Source organism: Myxine glutinosa, chromosome 2 (assembly GCF_964187855.1).
Source record: "Myxine glutinosa chromosome 2, kmMyxGlut1.1, whole genome shotgun sequence".
Taxonomy (NCBI): domain Eukaryota; kingdom Metazoa; phylum Chordata; class Myxini; order Myxiniformes; family Myxinidae; genus Myxine; species Myxine glutinosa.
In genome coordinates, this window is record NC_136262.1 from 28,993,813 (window position 1) to 29,013,126 (window position 19,314).

The 19,314-nt window shown below is 45.0% G+C and overlaps 1 protein-coding gene across 2 annotated transcripts in view; it reads right to left on the reverse strand.

Annotated features, from left to right (window-relative positions):
- Positions 1-19,314, reverse strand: part of LOC137421949 (FSD1-like protein) — a 99,746-nt gene that overhangs the window by 32,715 nt on the left and 47,717 nt on the right. For both annotated transcript variants that reach the window (XM_078773050.1, XM_078773049.1), the window contains exon 8: positions 2,869-2,967. In XM_078773050.1, coding sequence (XP_078629176.1) covers positions 2,869-2,967 — 99 coding nt within the window. The remainder of the gene's footprint in view (positions 1-2,868; positions 2,968-19,314) is intronic.

Here is a 19,314-nt window from a genome sequence, read left to right on the forward strand (position 1 = left end):
ACTAAGTTTTTATTGCACACAGAAGCTGAAGCAAGAAGAAGAAGCGGCCCAGCAGCAAATGGTGAACTTTTTGAACTGTGCATTGATGAATGTGTTTTGGTGTATTGTTGTTCTTTTTCTCCCCTCCAATCTTCTTTCCAAAAAAAAGAACAGGTCCTGGGTTATAGAGAGGTAAATAATTAGGGTTCTGTGATTGCAAATAAGATGCTACCCACCGGCTTTATGTGTAGTTTGAGAATTAATTCCGCAATTCGGTTAGTTGTGGGTGCAAGTCTGTTAGTTAGTTACACAACGCAGTAGGTGGGACATATTTAGTGTTGTAAAACTGTCACATACACAGGTTAGATTAAATGTTAGAGGGGAACCACATCTAAGTGTCACACATAATTAAAAAGTAGTCCCAAGTCTTGCTCAAAACCGGTCGTTCACACCTGTGTGGGTTCGACTCGGGGACGAGTCTGACGAGGGAGGGGGTCAGTGCTGCGGTTTTGAGATTGGTACAGTAAAGGTTAATAAAGTTTAACAGTTTGCCCCCCCCATAGATAGTCACACGAACAACACGTAGCCTCATTTGTAGTATAGTTATGTCTTGGTATATGTGAGAGTAGGCCCCTTCCAATGTTAATCCTGCATTGTTGAAAAGACAGGAGGATAGGCCCTACTTCTACAAACCATTCCACCTCTGCAGGCTCGATCCAGTTTGTTAAGTATTGGTTGCTCACGAGTCGAGTTAACATGAGGTAGGCCTCGGCAGGTGGAGGAGGGTTGAGATTGGCGCGGCAGCAGTGGGAACGGTAAGAATGAGCCACCAATCAGGACTCACAGCATGTGGCTGCAGCACAGCGTCACAGGGAGTGGTTGGGACATTTGATCGGGCTAAGGGCGTGGCAACAAGCGTTACGCCTAGGCCCCCCGTCGGTGAAGTGATGCGAGTTGACAAAGTGGAAGACGCAAGGCAGCCATCTTGGATTTTGACGTGGCGACCCAATTTTCAAAAGCGTTCTTCCTTATGCCTAGATACACCCACACACCAGATTAGAAGTTGGTACTTCGCTTATTTTTCAAGATATTCTGCTCACAAGGTTCAGACATACATGGCGGTGGCCATCTTGGATTTTGACGTGGCGACCCAATTTTCAAGAGCGTTCTTCATGATGCGTAGATACACCCACACACCAGATTAGACGTTAGTAGTTCGTTTATTTTTCAAGATATTTCGCTCACAAGGTTGACATATATATGGTGGCCGCCATCTTGGATTTTGAAGTGGCGACCCAATTTTCAATAGCGTTCTTCCTTATGCCTCGATACACCCACACACCAGATTAGAAGTTGGTACTTCGCTTATTTTTCAAGATATTCAGCTCACAAGGATCAGACATAGATGGCGGCGGCCATCTTGGATTTTGACGTGGCGACCCAATTTTCAATAGCGTTCTTCCTTATGCCGAGATACACCCACACACCCGATTAGAAGTTGGTACTTCGCTTATTTTTCAAGATATTCAGCTCACAAGGTTCAGACATACATGGCGGTGGCCATCTTGGATTTTGACGTGGCGACCCAATTTTCAATAGCTTTCTTCCTTATGCCTAGATACACCGACACACCAGATTAGAAGTTGGTACTTCGCTTATTTTTCAGGATATTCCTCTCACAAGGTTCAGACATACATGGCGTCAGACATACATGGCGGCGGCCATCTTGGATTTTGACGTGGGTTGCACCCACACACCAAATTCGAAAGCCGTCCTTCGCTTATGCACACACGCACGGACGGACGGACGGACACACGGACGGAGGGGAAAGCCATAGTCCCCCTTTCGCTCCGCGGTGTGACGGGGGACAATAAAACCGATCGCGACAAGCCCCCACCTCAGTTATGAGAAGGGAGAGGCAGGCGCTCGTCAATTTGAGTCGAGGAGTTCTGAGTGAGGAGAAAGGAGACTTGCATGAAGTGAATCATTCGCGAAGTATGAACTTGGTTACGAGGAATACGTGGGCGCAGCCAGGGCGGTTATAACTTGCGCGGTTCAGCGAAAGCGAGTGAACGCGGCTGAATAACCGCCAGCCGCGCAAAGTCCGCCCTCTACCGTTCGCCCCGAGATTATTGCCGCTTTGTTCGTGCGACACGATACGAGTTCCTGCCTTCGCCTACCTCCATCTTCGCAGGACGTGCCGGGGTCTCTTCGTCCTGAGCTGTAAATACGTGCATAATAATTAAACCTATTTGTTCTTCCTTTTCTTCTGAATTCGATCGTTCCCGTGATTTCTCCATTGACTAAGCGTGGCACGAGTAAAACCGCTTGAATCGGGTTCCACTATCTCTAACGGCGCGGATCACATGTACGCAAACCGCTCGGCGTATCACCATCACACGTGGTTTGTGCGAGGCTTATTTCCTCGCTTCCAGGGCAGCGCTAGTACTTAGGTACGAGCGAATTTGGTCCCGAAACCCTATTTGGCGCTGTCCGGAAGGGACGTAATAGGTCTCGGGTAGCGCCAGGTCAGTAAAGACAAGGGGATTAATCCCCCCTTGTTAAGGGGAGAAGGCCGGCGGCAGATCCACAACAATATATATATATATATATGTATGTACTGTGTATACACACACACACACACACACACACACACACACACACACACACACACACACCCCCCCCCCCCCCCCCCCCATAACAGAAAACCAAAAAGCCAAGACCCGTTTCACGAGCAAACATTTTAGAATAGAAAAGTAAATGGGAAGAGGAGCTGAATAGAGCAAAGGGGATGGGAAAGGGAAGCAAGGGATGGGAGGAAGAGAGGTTCAAAAATTGCTATACTTGTGAATGTAATAAATAAATGGCACATTGGCCATTTTTGCTCACCAGGAGTCTCAAAGATGACAGCTTCTGAGTACTCGCCAGCCACTGCCTTGTTACAGGCACGCACACGCACAGACATGTAGTTATACTCAAATACGAGCCCTGAAAAGAAAAAGAAAAAAAAGAAACCAACATTTCAAAACTTTATTTATAAAACGGTAGAACATTTATTTATCGTGTGATAGGCTCAAAGATAGCAGACAAGCATGGTCTGCTTTCCAAGCAAAGCACCGTGGTTTGAGGCCAATTCATATGTCTGAAACCAATTGGACTCGTACTCATGTACCATGCTCTGCTGAAGCAGTTTTTTTTTTTTCTATACTGAATCGAGGCTCGTGAAAGAGCTGACATTTACTTCACAAACAATTCAACCAGACAAACAAAAATATATAAAAAGAGGGAGCGGAAGACAAGAGAAGGGGGAGCACACAAACACTTGAGAGCACACAACATTTAAGAGCAGGGAGATGTGTGGGAGGGAGAGGGCTTGGGGGAAGGAGGCGTGGGAACGGGGGGTGGGGGGGCGGGGGGGTGGGAGAAGTATAAAACACAAGGACACCAAGGACTTCCAGGACAGAAGTTGGTATTTCAAAAAAGTGGAATTGGGGTGAAATTAGCGGGGATAGAAAAGATCAAGGTTTTGGATGGGGGAAGATAAGAGATGGTGGTGAACAGCTGTTTTAAAGACCTGGAGGGTGGAGTGGGATTGAAGAGAGTGAGGGAGTTTGTTCCAGAGGTGGGAGAAAAGAGGAATGAAGGAGTGAAGGTGAGCAGAGAGTCTTGATTTTGGCAGTTTAACCATAAGAGGGTTGCAGGCAGATCTTGTGCGACCTGTAGGAATATTTGCTGGACAGAGCCCAGAGAGAGCTGGGGGGGCAAGGCCAGAGAGGAGTCGGTAGAAGACGGAAAGACCACCAACCTGCCTGCGGTGAGTGAGTGAGAGGCCCTTAGAGTTAGCTTCATCGCGGGAGATTCCAATGATTCTGAATGCTTTGGTTTCAACAGCGTGAAGACGAGCTAGGTGCGAGGCAGGAGCACCAGCCCAGAGGGGAGAGCAGTATTCCATTGAGCTGCGGATGAAAGCCTTGTATGTGGTGAGGAGCTCAGGTGTGCCAAGGAAGGACTTCGCACGACGGAGGATGCCCAGTCGGCGACTGGCTTTGGAGGCCAGATTTGAAATGTGGTTTTCCCAGGAAAGATCATGGCAGATAGTGAGACCCAAAAGCTTGAGTGACAGAACTTCTTGGAGAGGATTATTCAGAAAGTGGATGGGAGGGTTGTCCAGTCGGTCTTTTCGGAGAGACATCGTAAGAGTGTGAGATTTGTCAGGATTGAAAGACGTTCCACTTGTTTGACCAGTCTGTGATTTTGTCCAGGTCTGCAGAGAGTGAGGAGGCTGCAGACTGCCGATCTGAGGGATGAAGAATGGAGAATGGAGCGACAGAGAGTAGAGTCATCAGCAAAGAGATAGAGAGGATTTTCAAGAGAGTCAGAGAGATCATTGATGAACACCAGAAAAAGCACAGGGCCCAGAACACTGCCTTGGGGAACTCCAGCCTGAACAGGAAGAGGAGATGAGAGAAACCCATTCAGGGCCACACGTTGACTACGACTAGAGAGGAAGTCCGCCAGCCATGCGTGGAGATTTCCATGGATACCAAAAGAGGAGAGTTTGGTGAGCAGAGCGGGGTGCCAGACCGTATCGAAAGCATGTGATATGTCAAGGGAGACAGCTCTAATTTCCTGTTTGGCATTGAAGACCTCCATCCATTGTTGAGAAAGTAGAAGCAGCAAGTCCAGAGTAGAGTGACCAGGTCTGAAACCAAATTGATGATCAGAGATTAAGCCATTGGAGATGAGGAAAGATTTCATATCTGAAGCAATGATGGATTCCATGACTTTGCTGATAATTGGGAGAAGGCTGATTGGTCTGTAGTTGCTGGGATCTGTTTTTGCACCTTTTTTGTGCAAAGCGGTGATGTTGGCAGATTTCCAAGCAGATGGCAGATGACCTTGAGCAAAAGAGAGGGTGAAGAGAACAGAGAGAGGGAGTGAAAGAGCGGAGGAACAAGATTTTAGGACCGGTGGGCTGATGCCATCAGGTCCAGTTGCAGAATCAGAGTCGAGGGTTGACAGAAACTTTTCCACCTTGTCAGGAGGAAAGGACACAGAGTCCAGGAGCAGCTGGGTACGACTGGGTACGGTGGGTACAGAGAGGGATGGGTTTGGGACACAAGATTTAGAGGCAAACACAGAGTTGAGGCATTCAGCATTTTCACGTGCGGAGTCAGCCGTGTGGCCGTTTAAGGTGAGGGAGGGGATGGAGGGGGAACAAACACCAGAAACAGATTTGACCAGACGCCACCAGGATTTGGAAGAGGGAGACAGATAAGAGAGTTCTGTCCTGAGAACGGAGAGATATTGTTTCCTGGCTCTCCTGAGGGTGGACACACACTTGTTTCGGGCTTTGTGAAAGGAAATGAGATTTCCTTCCGTTGGATTAGCTTTCCAGGAGACGAAAGCAAGTTGTTTCTGGGCAACAGCCTCACAACAAGATTCCGTGTACCATGGACGGGAGAAAGGGTATGACAACTGAAGACGAGATGGGATAAATCTGTGCATGAGAGAGAGCAATTTACTTTGGAAGAATTCCCAGGATGAGTTGATGTCAGAGGCGGTAGAGATGTGAGACCAGTCCAGATGATTGATGGCTGCTTGAAGACCGTGACCGTGCCAGTTGGCCTGAGTGAAATGCCAGACTCGTAGACGCTGAGGAGGCTTTCTGAGAATGGTCAGAGAGATGTCCACTTTAACAAGCACATGATCAGATGAGCCGATTGGAGCAGAAGAAGAGCAGCAGACATTTTCAGGGAAGTTAGTCATAACCAAGTCCAGAAGAGAAGATGCTCCGTTGACTGAGATCCGGGTCGGGAAATTGACAGATTGTGTCAGTCCCAGTGAGTCGCAGAAGTCCTTTGCTGAAGAGCCATGGCTGGTGAGAGAGGTACCCACACCCAGCCAACTGGCATGGTGACAATTGAAATCACCACATATGAGGAAGAGAGAGTTGGGATGGGTAGATAGAAGTTGGTCCATATTATCAGACAGCGAGATGTAGATGGAGTCATCACTGTTTGGTGGATGGTACAACACACATATGAACAAAAGGTGGGAGCGAAGGGGAAGCCGTAGCCAAAGGTATTCCTGGGGGTGAGGTGGAGAGAGGGCAGTGCAGGGCGAGTGGGGAAGAGAGTTTTTTTAATAAAGATAGCAACCCCCCCTCCATGACGAGGCTCAGGTCTATCATACCGGAGGAGGGAGTAACCTGGGAGAGATACCAAGGAATCAGAGACATCATGAAGGAGGAAAGTTTCTGTTAAGCAGGATCACGTCTGGTTTATCAGAAGCAACCTGTATGGAGAGATCAGTCAAGTGTGAGCGAAGGCCCTGGATGTTTGAGGTCCATACTGTTAAAGAAGAAGGGGGAGCATCGGATACAGAACAGGGGGGGGGGGGGGGGGGAGCGGTAGGGTAAGATGTGGAAGAGGAGGAAGAGGTAAGGAGAGCGGTTGAAGGTGTGTCAGAGATTTCAGAATAGCTTGGAGAAAGGGAAGAATGGGGCGGACAAAAGGTTTGATGGTGATTGAGTGAGGCGCAGTGAGGTGTTATTTGAGGAGGGGGACGAGTGAGGAAGAAGGTTGAGGGAGATGAAGGTGAAAGTTGGAAGGGGGAAGAAGCGGGGAGGGTGCTTTGAGGAGGAGGGGTGAGGGGAGTCTAGGAGGGGAGGGGTGAGGGAGGGTCTCGGAGGGGAGGGGTGTGGGGGGAGTTTAGGAGGGGAGGGGCAAGGGGGTGGATTTGGAGGGGAGTGGTGATGGGCAAGATTTGAAAGGGATGGGTGATGGGAAAGATTTGGAGGGGAGGGGCAAGGGGGTGGATTTGGAGGGGAGTGGTGATGGGCAAGTTTTGAAGGGGAGGGGTGATGGGGAAGTTTTTGAGGGAAGGGGTGATGGGGACGTTTTGGAGGGAAGGGGTGATGGGGAAGATTTGGAGGGGAGAGGTGAGATTGGATTTTAGAAAGTGAACGATTAATGGGAAACGAACATTTATTGCAAAATGGGTTTCTTGAGACCTACGAGTCAAAAATACGTTTGAGGACGCTGAAGGATGGGTGGAGTTCTGGAGAGTTTAGGGAATGGATGAAAGAGGCACTGTAACTGTAAGAGATGGAATTTTTTTTTGGAATGAATAGATTTGGTGAGCAAGTCAAAAGCATCCTTTTATAGAAGAAGAAGAAAAAGGTGTTATAGTATATGACAGAATACAGTTCTTCAGGGGACAGTTGAAACATTTTTTAACAACGTGAACACGTGATCACGAACAACGTGGTCCAAGAACCAACGAACAAATAAGAACGAACAACGGATAAGAACAGAGAAGGGAATATTATTATTATTATTATTATTTTTTGAGTTGAGATGAAAACAGAAACAGAGACAACGTGAAACGTGAAAAATAGAGACCGAAAGTAATTGAGAGCGCAATCGAAGAATCGCTGAGACAGAAACAAAGCCTCAAGCCAAGGTCAGACACGGTAGCCTACTAGGACTACACTAAGCGTCAGTACTACACTGACACGATAGCATCAGTACTACACTGACACACTGTACTTCACGTCAGTACAACACTGACACACTGTACTAGTACTACAGACACGGTAGCCTACTAGTACTACACTAGGCGTCAGAATACGCGACACGAACTAACCGACGATTCTGTACACAGGTATGAAAAACCAACACCAAGAATACTATTAAAGACACACCAATAGGTACATACACCGAAAGAAAGATACAGTTTCGACAAAAACACAATTGTGAAAAGTTACTTAACTTCGAAAGCGTGCACGCATGGACAGCTTTGAAGAGACGTGACGTGACGTGACGAGACATGACGAGACGAGAAGAGACGTGAAGAGATTTAAAACGTTAGACAAGTAGTCGATGTTCGGGGAAGTTAGGGGGAGAAGAGAAAATCTAAGAAATAAGCAATACAGCGAAGGAAAGAACTTAAATTCACAGAACACATATGGGGGTATGGAAGCCGAGAGAAACCAGGCCGCGCACGCGGTGAGACAGAAAACGATTAAATTATACAAAAGTTTGCAAGAATTGCAAATCAACACCAACTGGAAAACACACTGCAACACATGCACAATAAAAAACGAGTAGAAATTGACGAAGACACGAATGGAAAAAATACTTTAACTTTTGCTGCCGTGCAGAGGTCGAAGACGCTTCCTTGCTCCAGGGACCGGAAACGGAAATGAAACAGTTTCTTGGCTTTGTTTACAATCCAGGACGGTTCGCCACTAATTCGAGGCAGAATACTCGTCTGAGGGTGGTGGAATTTGCAATTTGTTCAGGATGCCGGCAATAACTCACCTACTCTCTGAGAAAGATATGGTGGAAGCTTTAACATCCACCAACCAATGGCGACAGATGGAACACTTGGTTTAACATAGCCGAGGGACAGCACACACATTGATGAGTCGTCCTGCCTGAGAAACACATGGATGACAGTTTATAGCTGCGTAAAGATTCAAACCCAGGCTAGACAACTCAGTGGAGTGCTTGTACCCCGATAGAGTAATTGGGACAAGTTATTATTAATCGGAATACCAAGGACATCGTTCGAAGAGGAATGGGAATGATTCAATTTGGTATCTCAATAGTAAGGTTTGTATTTATTTCTAAAATAAGTTGTTAATGAATGAAGCAAGAATAAATAATAAAAACTTCAACTAACAAATACGAAATAGCAATGGCCACAATCAAAGAAGATTTGAGGAATAGCCCTTTTTTTTTCTTTTTTTTTTTGTATAACTTGTAAGGCATCAGCAGTCGGAATGGCCAGGCCATACATGTACAGTCACAGGGGGTCAGTTACCAGCACAGTGACTCCCACTCAACACCCCAACCCCCCCCCCCCCCCCCACCAAAATAACTAAACAAAAAAGTAATTTAAAAAAATGCAATTATTCACACAAGTCAACGATTATCCCAAACCTACTGTTTCCTTTGTTAGGTTCTCCTGATTCGTTTGCGTCGTAGCAATTCCATGAGCCTAGATAATGTAGTTAAAATTTCTTAAACCCACATTCAAACCATGCCCCCACATTTGTGGAATTTTCCAGTACCATATCACCTGTGGATGTAACTGTATTTACATGTACGTATCCAGTGTAGCACATCATTATTAATAGCCTCATTCTGAGAATATGTCATCTCCAAGGTATTATTTAATATATAACAAATGTCCTTGACAGGCATTCACCACCACACTGTGCAGCCACTCATTTGTAAATTTGAACAGCCTTGATGTTATTGTTGTTATTAGGGTTAGACCTTCAAATTTCACAATCGCTAACTGATCCACCCTCCGACATTTCGTTTTCCACAATCCTCGTTTTCAGCATGTGCATGACAGCAGGAAATAAAATGATGCGCATTGCTTATACAGACTACAAAGACAAACTCCCCAACGAATATAGTAAAGTATTCAGTTAAAGTTTATCATTGAAAACATAGGGGCAATACCCCTGGCGCTCACCTGGTAGAATAAACAGTAAACTGCACTAACTAAAGGTATTTTTAACCAATGTCAATGGTTGCTAGGAGACAGGGCAGCATGTAGAATCATACTAACATTATCATAAGATTTCAAACAAAATACTTAGTTTGGGGGGCAAACCCCCCCCCCCCCCTTCCACCCCGTGTACCTCCTCAAACGGAAATTTTTCCAATTCCTTGAACAAACATTGTTACATCACGGATGATGAAGGTTGTGGTGAAGTTTCCTTGAAATTGGGTGTGTAGGTTCTGAGAAAAAAAGCAAATACAGTACCTATTTTGGGGGGCAAGTCCCCCCCCCCCCCCCCATAGACCACCTCAGACCCCGATTTGTTAAATGCCAGGAACAAACTTTGATACAACATGGGTAAACTAGCACATGCGCCAAACAAACACATGCGCCAAACAAACACATTCGCCAAACCAACACATTCGCCAAACCAACACATTCGCCAAACCAACACATGCGCCAAACCAACACATTCGCCAAACCAACACATGTGCCAAACCAACACATTCGCCAAACCAACACATTCGCCAAACCAACACATTCGCCAAACCAACACATTCGCCAAACCAACACATGCGCCAAACCAACACATTCGCCAAACCAACACATTCGCCAAACCAACACATTCGCCAAACCAACACATTCGCCAAACCAACACATGCGCCAAACCAACACATGCGCCAAACCAACATATTGGCCAAACCAACACATGCGCCAAACTAACACATTCGCCAAACCAACATATTGGCCAAACCAACACATGCGCCAAACTAACACATTCGCCAAACCAACACATTCGCCAAACCAACACATGCGCCAAACTAACACATTCGCCAAACCAACACATTCGCCAAACCAACACATTCGCCAAACCAACACATGCGCCAAACCAACACATTCGCCAAACCAACACATGCGCCAAACCAACACATTCGCCAAACCAAAACATTCACCAAACCAAAACATTCGCCAAACCAACACATTCGCCAAACCAACACATTCGCCAAACCAACACATTCGCCAAACCAACACATTCGCCAAACCAACACATTCGCCAAACCAACACATTCGCCAAACCAACACATGCGCCAAACCAACACATGCGCCAAACCAACACATGCGCCAAACCAACACATGCGCCAAACCAACACATGCGCCAAACCAACACATTGGCCAAACTAACACATGCGCCAAACCAACACATTCGCCAAACCAACACATTCGCCAAACCAACACATTCGCCAAACCAACACATTCGCCAAACCAACACATTCGCCAAACCAACACATTCGCCAAACCAACACATGCGCCAAACCAACACATTCGCCAAACTAACATGCGCCAAACCAACACATTCGCCAAACCAACACATTCGCCAAACCAACACATGTGCCAAATCAACACATTCGCCAAACCAACACATTCGCCAAACCAACACATGCGCCAAACCAACACATTCGCCAAACTAACACATTCGCCAAACTAACACATTCGCCAAACTAACACATTCGCCAAACTAACACATTCGCCAAACAAAGACATGTGCCAAACAAACACATTCGCCAAACTAACACATTCGCCAAACTAACACATTCGCCAAACTAACACATTCGCCAAACTAACACATTCGCCAAACTAACACATTCGCCAAACAAAGACATGTGCCAAACAAACACATTCGCCAAACCAACACATGCGCCAAACTAACACATTCGCCAAACTAACACATTCGCCAAACTAACACATTCGCCAAACTAACACATTCGCCAAACAAAGACATGTGCCAAACAAACATTCGCCAAACTAACACATTCGCCAAACCAACACATTCGCCAAACCAACACATGCGCCAAACCAACACATTCGCCAAACCAACACATGCGCCAAACCAACACATGTGCCAAACCAACACATTGGCCAAACTAACACATTCGCCAAACCAACACATGTGCCAAACCAACACATTGGCCAAACCAACACATGTGCCAAACCAACATATTCGCCAAACTAACACATTCGCCAAACCAACACATGCGCCAAACCAACACATTCGCCAAACCAACACATTCGTCAAACTAACACATTCGCCAAACAAAGACATGTGCCAAACCAACACATTCGCCAAACTAACACATTCGCCAAACCAACACATTCGCCAAACCAACACATGTGCCAAACCAACACATGTGCCAAACCAACACATGCGCCAAACCAACACATTCGCCAAACCAACACATTCGCCAAACCAACACATTAAGGTTGTGGTCAAGTTTCATCAGAATTGCATGTGTACTTTCTGAGAAGAAAGCAAGCACATATTTTGAGGGGCAACCACTCTGTAGACCCCAAACGGGGCAGCTTTTTTTTTTTAATTCCGTCAACGAACTTTGGCACATCACTCGTGGTGAAGGTTGTGGTGAAGTTTCATCGAAATTATGTGTGCCGTTTCAGAGAAGAAAGCAAATATCTATTTTAGGGGGGGGAGGGGGGGGGGGTCAAAGCTGGAACCAATTTGACCCCCGTAGACACCCTCAGACTTGGTAATAGTATCGGTGGTAATAGTATCGGTGGTAATAGTATCGGTGGTAATAGTATCGGTGGTAATAGTATCGGTGGTAATAGTATCGGTGGTAATAGTATCGGTGGTAATAGTATCGGTGGTAATAGTATCGGTGGTAATAGTATCGGTGGTAATAGTATCGGTGGTAATAGTATCGGTGGTAATAGTATCGGTGGTAATAGTATCGGTGGTAATAGTATCGGTGGCAATAGTATCGGTGGCAATAGTATCGGTGGCAATAGTATCGGTGGCAATAGTATCGGTGGCAATAGTATCGGTGGCAATAGTATCGGTGGCAATAGTATCGGTGGCAATAGTATCGGTGGCAATAGTATCGGTGGTAATAGTATCGGTAGTAATAGTATCGGTAGTAATAGTATCGGTAGTACTAGTATCGGTACTAATAGTATCGGTAGTAATAGTATCAGTAGTAATAGTATCAGCAGTAATAGTATCAGTAGTAATAGTGGTAGTAATAGTATCAGTAGTAATAGTATCAGTAGTAATAGTATCAGTAGTAATAGTATCAGTAGTAATAGTATCAGTAGTAATACTATCAGTAGTAATAGTATCAGTAGTAATAGTATCAGTAGTAATAGTATCAGTAGTAATAGTATCAGTAGTAATAGTGGTAGTGGTAGTAATAGCATCAGTAGTAGTAGTAGAATCAGTAATATCGGTTTGAGTAATACCTGTCTATATTCTTTATATTACAAGTTTAACAGTACATGACTTGAATATTTTACTTATTATAAAATAATTATTACAGCATCAGCAATAACTGCACCTGCTGTGTAGTTACCTTCGCAAAAGCGGAAGGTTATGTTTTGATCGCTGTGTATTTATTTGTATGTCTGTGTGTGTGTGTGTGTGTGTGTGTGTGTGTGTGTGTGTGTGTGTGTATGTTATTCGCATAACTCAAAAAGTATTCAACCGAATTGCATGAAATTTGGTGGGATGATTGGTTATTATACGGGACACATTTGATTAGATTTTGGGAGCAATCGGGTCAAAGGTCAAGGTCAAGGTCACGAAAAGGTCAAAATCGTATTTTTACCATAGCGCGGTCAATTTTTATCCAATTGGCATGCAACTAATGCCAAAATGTTCAGAATTCAATGCCCGATCTTGTGATATACGACATGACCCAGTGAAGACATTACCCTTGTTAGCGGTTGGGGGTCAAAGGTCAGGGGGGTCACGACCTTGCAAAATGTGCGTTTTTTGTCATAACTCGGTCAATTCTTATCCGATTTGCATGAAATCAGCACCAAACTGTTCACTGTTCTGTTCCCTACACTCCCATGCCAAGTACAGAACAGTAGCTGCGGCGAAGGTATGCGCTCTACCGAGTGCCCGTTCTAGTTTATATTACAATGATAGCATGGAATTCTCCTCCTGCTTTGCAGAACTTGCGTTTGAAACAAAACTGTATGGTTTGATGGTAGATTTGTTTATTTGTGCATCAAATGTCTGTGCGATTGCATAGTCTCATCTAAGTCACTATTACATTGTGGCGTGGACATTACTCAACTTCAGGAACGGTCAAGTACACCAACTAGTCAGGTTTGTTATGTAATTTCGTTCTTTTTTTGTGGAGATTAGCAAAACTATACATTTTTGGAAAGCTGATAGCACCAGGAATCCGAAAAACCATGTTTCCATTTGCGCAAATTTTTCTTTGGCGGCCATATTGGATTTTCAAAATGGCCACCATCGGAAACCTATTTTTCGCGATATCTCAACATCCGAACCACCTAGAGTGCTGATTCCAACACCTATACCCACATTTTTGGGGATGAGGAATCACATGAAGCCATCTAAAATAATCTACACCTACCCTGGGATACCAGGTGGCAGCCTACAGCGGATTTTCAAGATGGCCACTTTCAGGAAACATGTTTTTTTCTGAATATGTATACCACATTGAGTGATGTTTCGCTACATTGTGGCACACGGATCATAATTATGAAACCACATCCCTCATATATCCTAAACAGGTGATTTATGTATTCAAGAGGTAAGTATATAGAGATGAGGCTATACAATCCATAATTATACATGTAATAATTACTTTTATTTGAACATAGAATATTTCCCATAGATGAAATTTTATCTTTGTCAACATTCATCAACATTTTGTCCTCATAGGTTTTCAAATGTCCTCATCACTGTCGTCAGAGCAGAGAACAGGTTGACAGTCATTGCCGTTTTCACATTCGGAGCTGCACAAACACAAGTCTGTGCATGCCAAGTCATTGGCACGGCATGAACACCGTCTCGATGAGCAGTCTCCTTTGCACTGACATCTGACCATCTCAAGTATTGCTTTCGGTGCTGGTGGTACATCTGTCATTAGTGGTTTCAATTCCCCATCGTTGTCCTTGAAGTAGCCATGTTGCTGTGGATCCAGGAACACTTGATGTGCGATAGTAGCCTGAGCCCATACCCTTGCCTGAAGATGTACACGATCAACATGCTGATTTAGAGCCCCTAGCGTTGGAGGTAACTTGTGACTTTCAGTCATGTGTTTACAGAAGAGGTACCAGCGCAACTCCGGAATGCTGTTGATACATATTCCCTTTGGTACGTACACTGCACATACAAATCTTGCCAAGTTGGACATCTGATCTGCGGTCACATCTGCAGCATCACCGAGCATTCTCATGGCCTGTATCACGTCACTATCGGCTCTGACGAAAGCTTCAAACCATGTTGTTTTGCCTATTCGCGAAAACCGTCCAGTATTGTCTGCTCCTGTGAATGTGTGGAATGCTGGCAATGCCTTGGCCTTTTCGACGCCAAGATTGTTCCAGATTGGTTGCACTTGCACAAGGCCCGACACAAGGGAGACAGCAGTGTTTTTGAGCAGAACATCATAGTTAGCTATGACCAAGACCAGGACATCCGTATCAGGAGAGAAGAAGGTAAGCTGTTCTGCGTTGGGATTGCGGCGAGTTGCCAGCACTGCTTGGTGAATCATCAGAGTGTCTGCCTCCTCATGATTATTGTCTTCAAAATGCACGCCTTTGTTACTCTTGGCCTTTCCTGCTGCACATATAATTATCAGCTTGGAGGCATCTCTGTTGTACTCCAACGTTTTCTCAGCCAGATATTCTGCCAAATCTGACTTTGTCTGATCGTGTGACAAGAACCGCTTCATGGTGATGTGTTGGATCTTGGTATTGTCCTTCACTTGGTACTGGACTGGATTGTGCCCCCCTCGTCTTTTTTGTCTTGTAGTTTGCTTCAACGAATCGGCCTTGTAAGTATCAAACACGAGGATAACTTCGTCAAAATGTCTTGTCAGTGACATCAATCTGGTATTAAAGCTGACACTGAGATCTTCAACGGTTACTGTTGCAGCTGGTTTTGTCGACAATTTCTGTACAAGAACTATGGCGTCGACTACTGCTATTTTCATAGCTGCAGAGTTATGGACTTGAGCTTGAGGACTTGAGGTCGGAGCTAAGTCACCCGGAGCTAAGTCTCCATGTTTCACAAGGAGATGGATTAACTTTGACTTGTCAAGGCAAGGAAGCAGGTCACCGTTTGGTGCGAACAAGGCGCGAGGTGTAAGGGTGAATTCGTAGTTGCCTATTGCGTCTTTCTGGTCAACATCACGGCTTGATTTTGTCAATATCATCAGCCTTCCATACAAGTCTTTTGTTTCCTTCAAGTCGACTGACTTGTCCCTGAGCATGATCTTGGTCTTCTTCACACCAGACAAGTACATCGTGTTGTTTTCTTTTTTCACGGGTGCAAATAAGCTGACTGTTCCGTTGATTCTTTCGTCAACATACTCTTCGTACAAGTGTTGACCAATGTTGTCGATATTCAGGATTTGTGACGTGTGCTCCTCTGGGACATAGGCATGTGTGATCAAGTTGTATATGCTATTTCCTTCTGTGGTAAATGGATTGCCATGACTCATGATAGCAGCCTTGATCTTTTCAACCGCTGTATTGTTCAGATTCACTGCCCTCGGACTAAGTTCGTGGTGTTCTGTCACTTTGTCTGTTTTGGTGTCGAACTGATCTTTGAATTCTCTGGTCAGCCGTGACAATTCTGGAGAGGCCATAAAGAATCTCTGCCTTGCATTGGCATTATTGGAGATGCCTGGAAGTCCAGAATGAACCTTCATTGCTCTGTTTTCCTGTTCACAAGCGTGGTCTGCACCGATTGATACAAAGGGGATGCTAGATTTCGTTACTGAGATATTTCCATTCTCGAGTTCCCTGTATGTGGCCAGATGCGTCTTCCTCAGGTCATACATATCTGCTATGTATCGCGGCCAAAGACGTTTGTATTTGATACGATCCATGGAGAAAAATAGCTTGCTGAGTGCCTCACCAGATTCGAGGTGGAGTTTGAGATCTGCGTCCCGAGAAGCTTCCACAAAGAACAGAATTGTCTCCACTCGATGCAGGTAATTCATCAAGGACTTGAACATGGCTTTTTTGGATTGTTCTGTTTCCCAAGTCTTGAATATGTTCACAACATCAGCTGTAGTGATGACATTCAACAGTTTTGTGTTGGCTTGTTTCACACTTGTGGCTTTGGTGAACTTGTCCTTTTCTGAACATGCCTCGTCTATTCCTTCTGACATATCTGAGCAAACGGCTTTCAACTGTGGATAATCTTTGAAGAACAGGTCCAGCGCCATTTCATAAAGTGCTATATATGAATAAATATGAGCACGGAGAGTGCGTTTGTAATGCGAACATCTCAGGATCTGCCTTGTTGTTGAAGGTCCGTAGAGGTCGGCCTCTATCCACGTGTCATCAATACCTGAGTTCTCAATGGAAGTACCCAGGGCTCTCAAAGCAGCCATGACCACATGCAGCTCGCCAAGCCGAGGTACAACGGTACCTTTCAGGTCTGGCCTTGCATCCAGCAGCCTTATCACCTTTTCATAGAGGGCCATATCCCAGGAAATGACTGTAGGGTGGCTTGTACCAACAACTAAGTTCTTTAGCTGAGTTGTCTGAGAGATGACGGTCAGAAGAGTCGACCACTCGTGTGCTACTTCAGGTAGAAGGGGTAAGACTCCGACTTGTGTCAAACTGTGACTACCCGACAGCAATGAGTGGTATCCTGCCCAACCAGGTATATATGTGCTGTTTGATTTCTGCATTCTGGTGATCATAGAAGCAACCAACCATCCTAGATGTGTAAGGTGATACGCTGGTGATATACCATCCTTGCTGATGTGGAATGTGTCTGTTCTCTTTATGGTTTTCGGCACCGGCTTGTCACAATGAAGCATAGGAACCTGGTACGGGGTCACTGACAAACTGGTAGTGTCAGCTATGCTCAGTTGTGGCGCCAATGTTTCTCCTTGAGTGTCACGTTTTTGATAAACAGCAATGATTGTTCCATGGGTTGTCCCTTTGCCATCCACGCTGTCTTCAGCAAAGTCTGTGTTATCAGCTGCAAAAAACACAAAAGTTCCCTTCTTCAAAAATGGAGGAACATAAAGTCCTTGGAACTTCAGGGTGTTTTCCACAATGGCATTTGCTAGGGCTGTTTCGAGGTGCATAACACGACTGTACGAGACACAGTAACCTTGAGAGCAGAGACTTTCCAGGAGTTTCTTGTTTCTTGTGTCATGGTGAACTGCCAAGGCTAATCCTAGAGACTGTGGAGTTTCTTGTGATTTGGTTGATCGGAAGGTCGCAGAATCAGTTTTGGGCCTATAGTTCACTTGCTTGTCAGATTTGAATCCACCCAATAGCATCTGACTAACAGTGAGTACTTCTCTGTTAACGTGAGTGGTTCGTTTTTCAGTTTCTAGTGTTTCTGTTGGCCCCACCATAACCCATCTGATCATTGCGTGGAGTGCTGCTGGAACATCATCTGTGCTGCTAGTGACCTGTATAGCATCGGATGAGTTTTCCTGTTGGTGGAAGTTCTTGATAATTCTGCGCAATGCCTTTGCTGCTTTATCGATAATATTCAGATCGTCTACTTCACTTTCTATCATGGCAGACTGAACCATATCGGATTCGCATGCATCTGGGGAGTAAAGAACAGAAGGTTTTCTCCTGTCCTTTTGCCTAACAGACGTTACGTGTGGTAGTTCTAGAAGAATTCTCTCCTTGAGCCAGTGTCTACTATATGCAGGGAAGTGGTGCGCCAATGCATCTGTGCCACCAAGCAAGTTGATGTATGTTGTTTCAATATGTGCCATGGATAAGTATTGTTTATTCTGAGTTTGACAGTCGACAAGGCTAATCAACTCTATCAAACATGATGTTTGAAACGGATGACCTCTCTCTGTTGTTCCCTTGTTATCCTTGGTACGTAACACATGGAATACATTTGTTGTCCAACATGACTTGTGGTATTGAACATCGATTGCATGTGCATCAGTGGGTGAGATGGATGTGTTTAACCTAGTTTGCAGGGTGAGATTTCCAGACAGCTCCACAGCATCGTGTAATGCTTTCCCACCGTTTTCTGTTCTCAATGTGTACAATTTTTGCTCGTTATCTTCCTGGCAGAAAAAGCAATGTTCCTTAATGAATGGAGCTGTTGCAGAACGTGTAAACGGACTGGTGGTGGAAGTTGATGGTTCGTCCAGTTCTGTGCTTTTTCGCTTTTGTCCACGTTTTTTCTCTGTGTAGGAGCCGGCTGAAATGTGATATTGATGGCGGTCTTTGGCACGTTGTACCTTCTCTTTGTTGGTTGCATTTGAATAACAGATACAATGCCAAACTGCATTATTGAATTGCAGACTTTCACTTGTTTCATCCTTTAAGCGACTGTGAATTTTAACATATTTTCCATCATGGTAGGCTGCTCTATCATTAAGGGTTTGTAGCAAGTGTTCAAACGAGTCCGGTTTGGGCTGCTGGACAAGCGTTCCATATTTTGCTGAAGCGGTTTGACAAATTATGCAGTGCTGCCACTGTGTGGGCTGAGTCGTAACTTCACTCATCTTCTCTCAAGACCTGCAAATATATAAAACGACAACAGGTAAGTAATTGTGAGCTTCATGAGGTTTATTTTAAATGAACTATTAGGTCTGATATAATGACTTTCCATGTACATGAACTGAACATGTTGAAATGATCCCATTTATGACTATGACTGTACTGAGGCGAAACATCACTCAATGTGGTATACATATTCAGAAAAAAACATGTTTCCTGAAAGTGGCCATCTTGAAAATCCGCTGTAGGCTGCCACCTGGTATCCCAGGGTAGGTGTAGATTATTTTAGATGGCTTCATGTGATTCCTCATC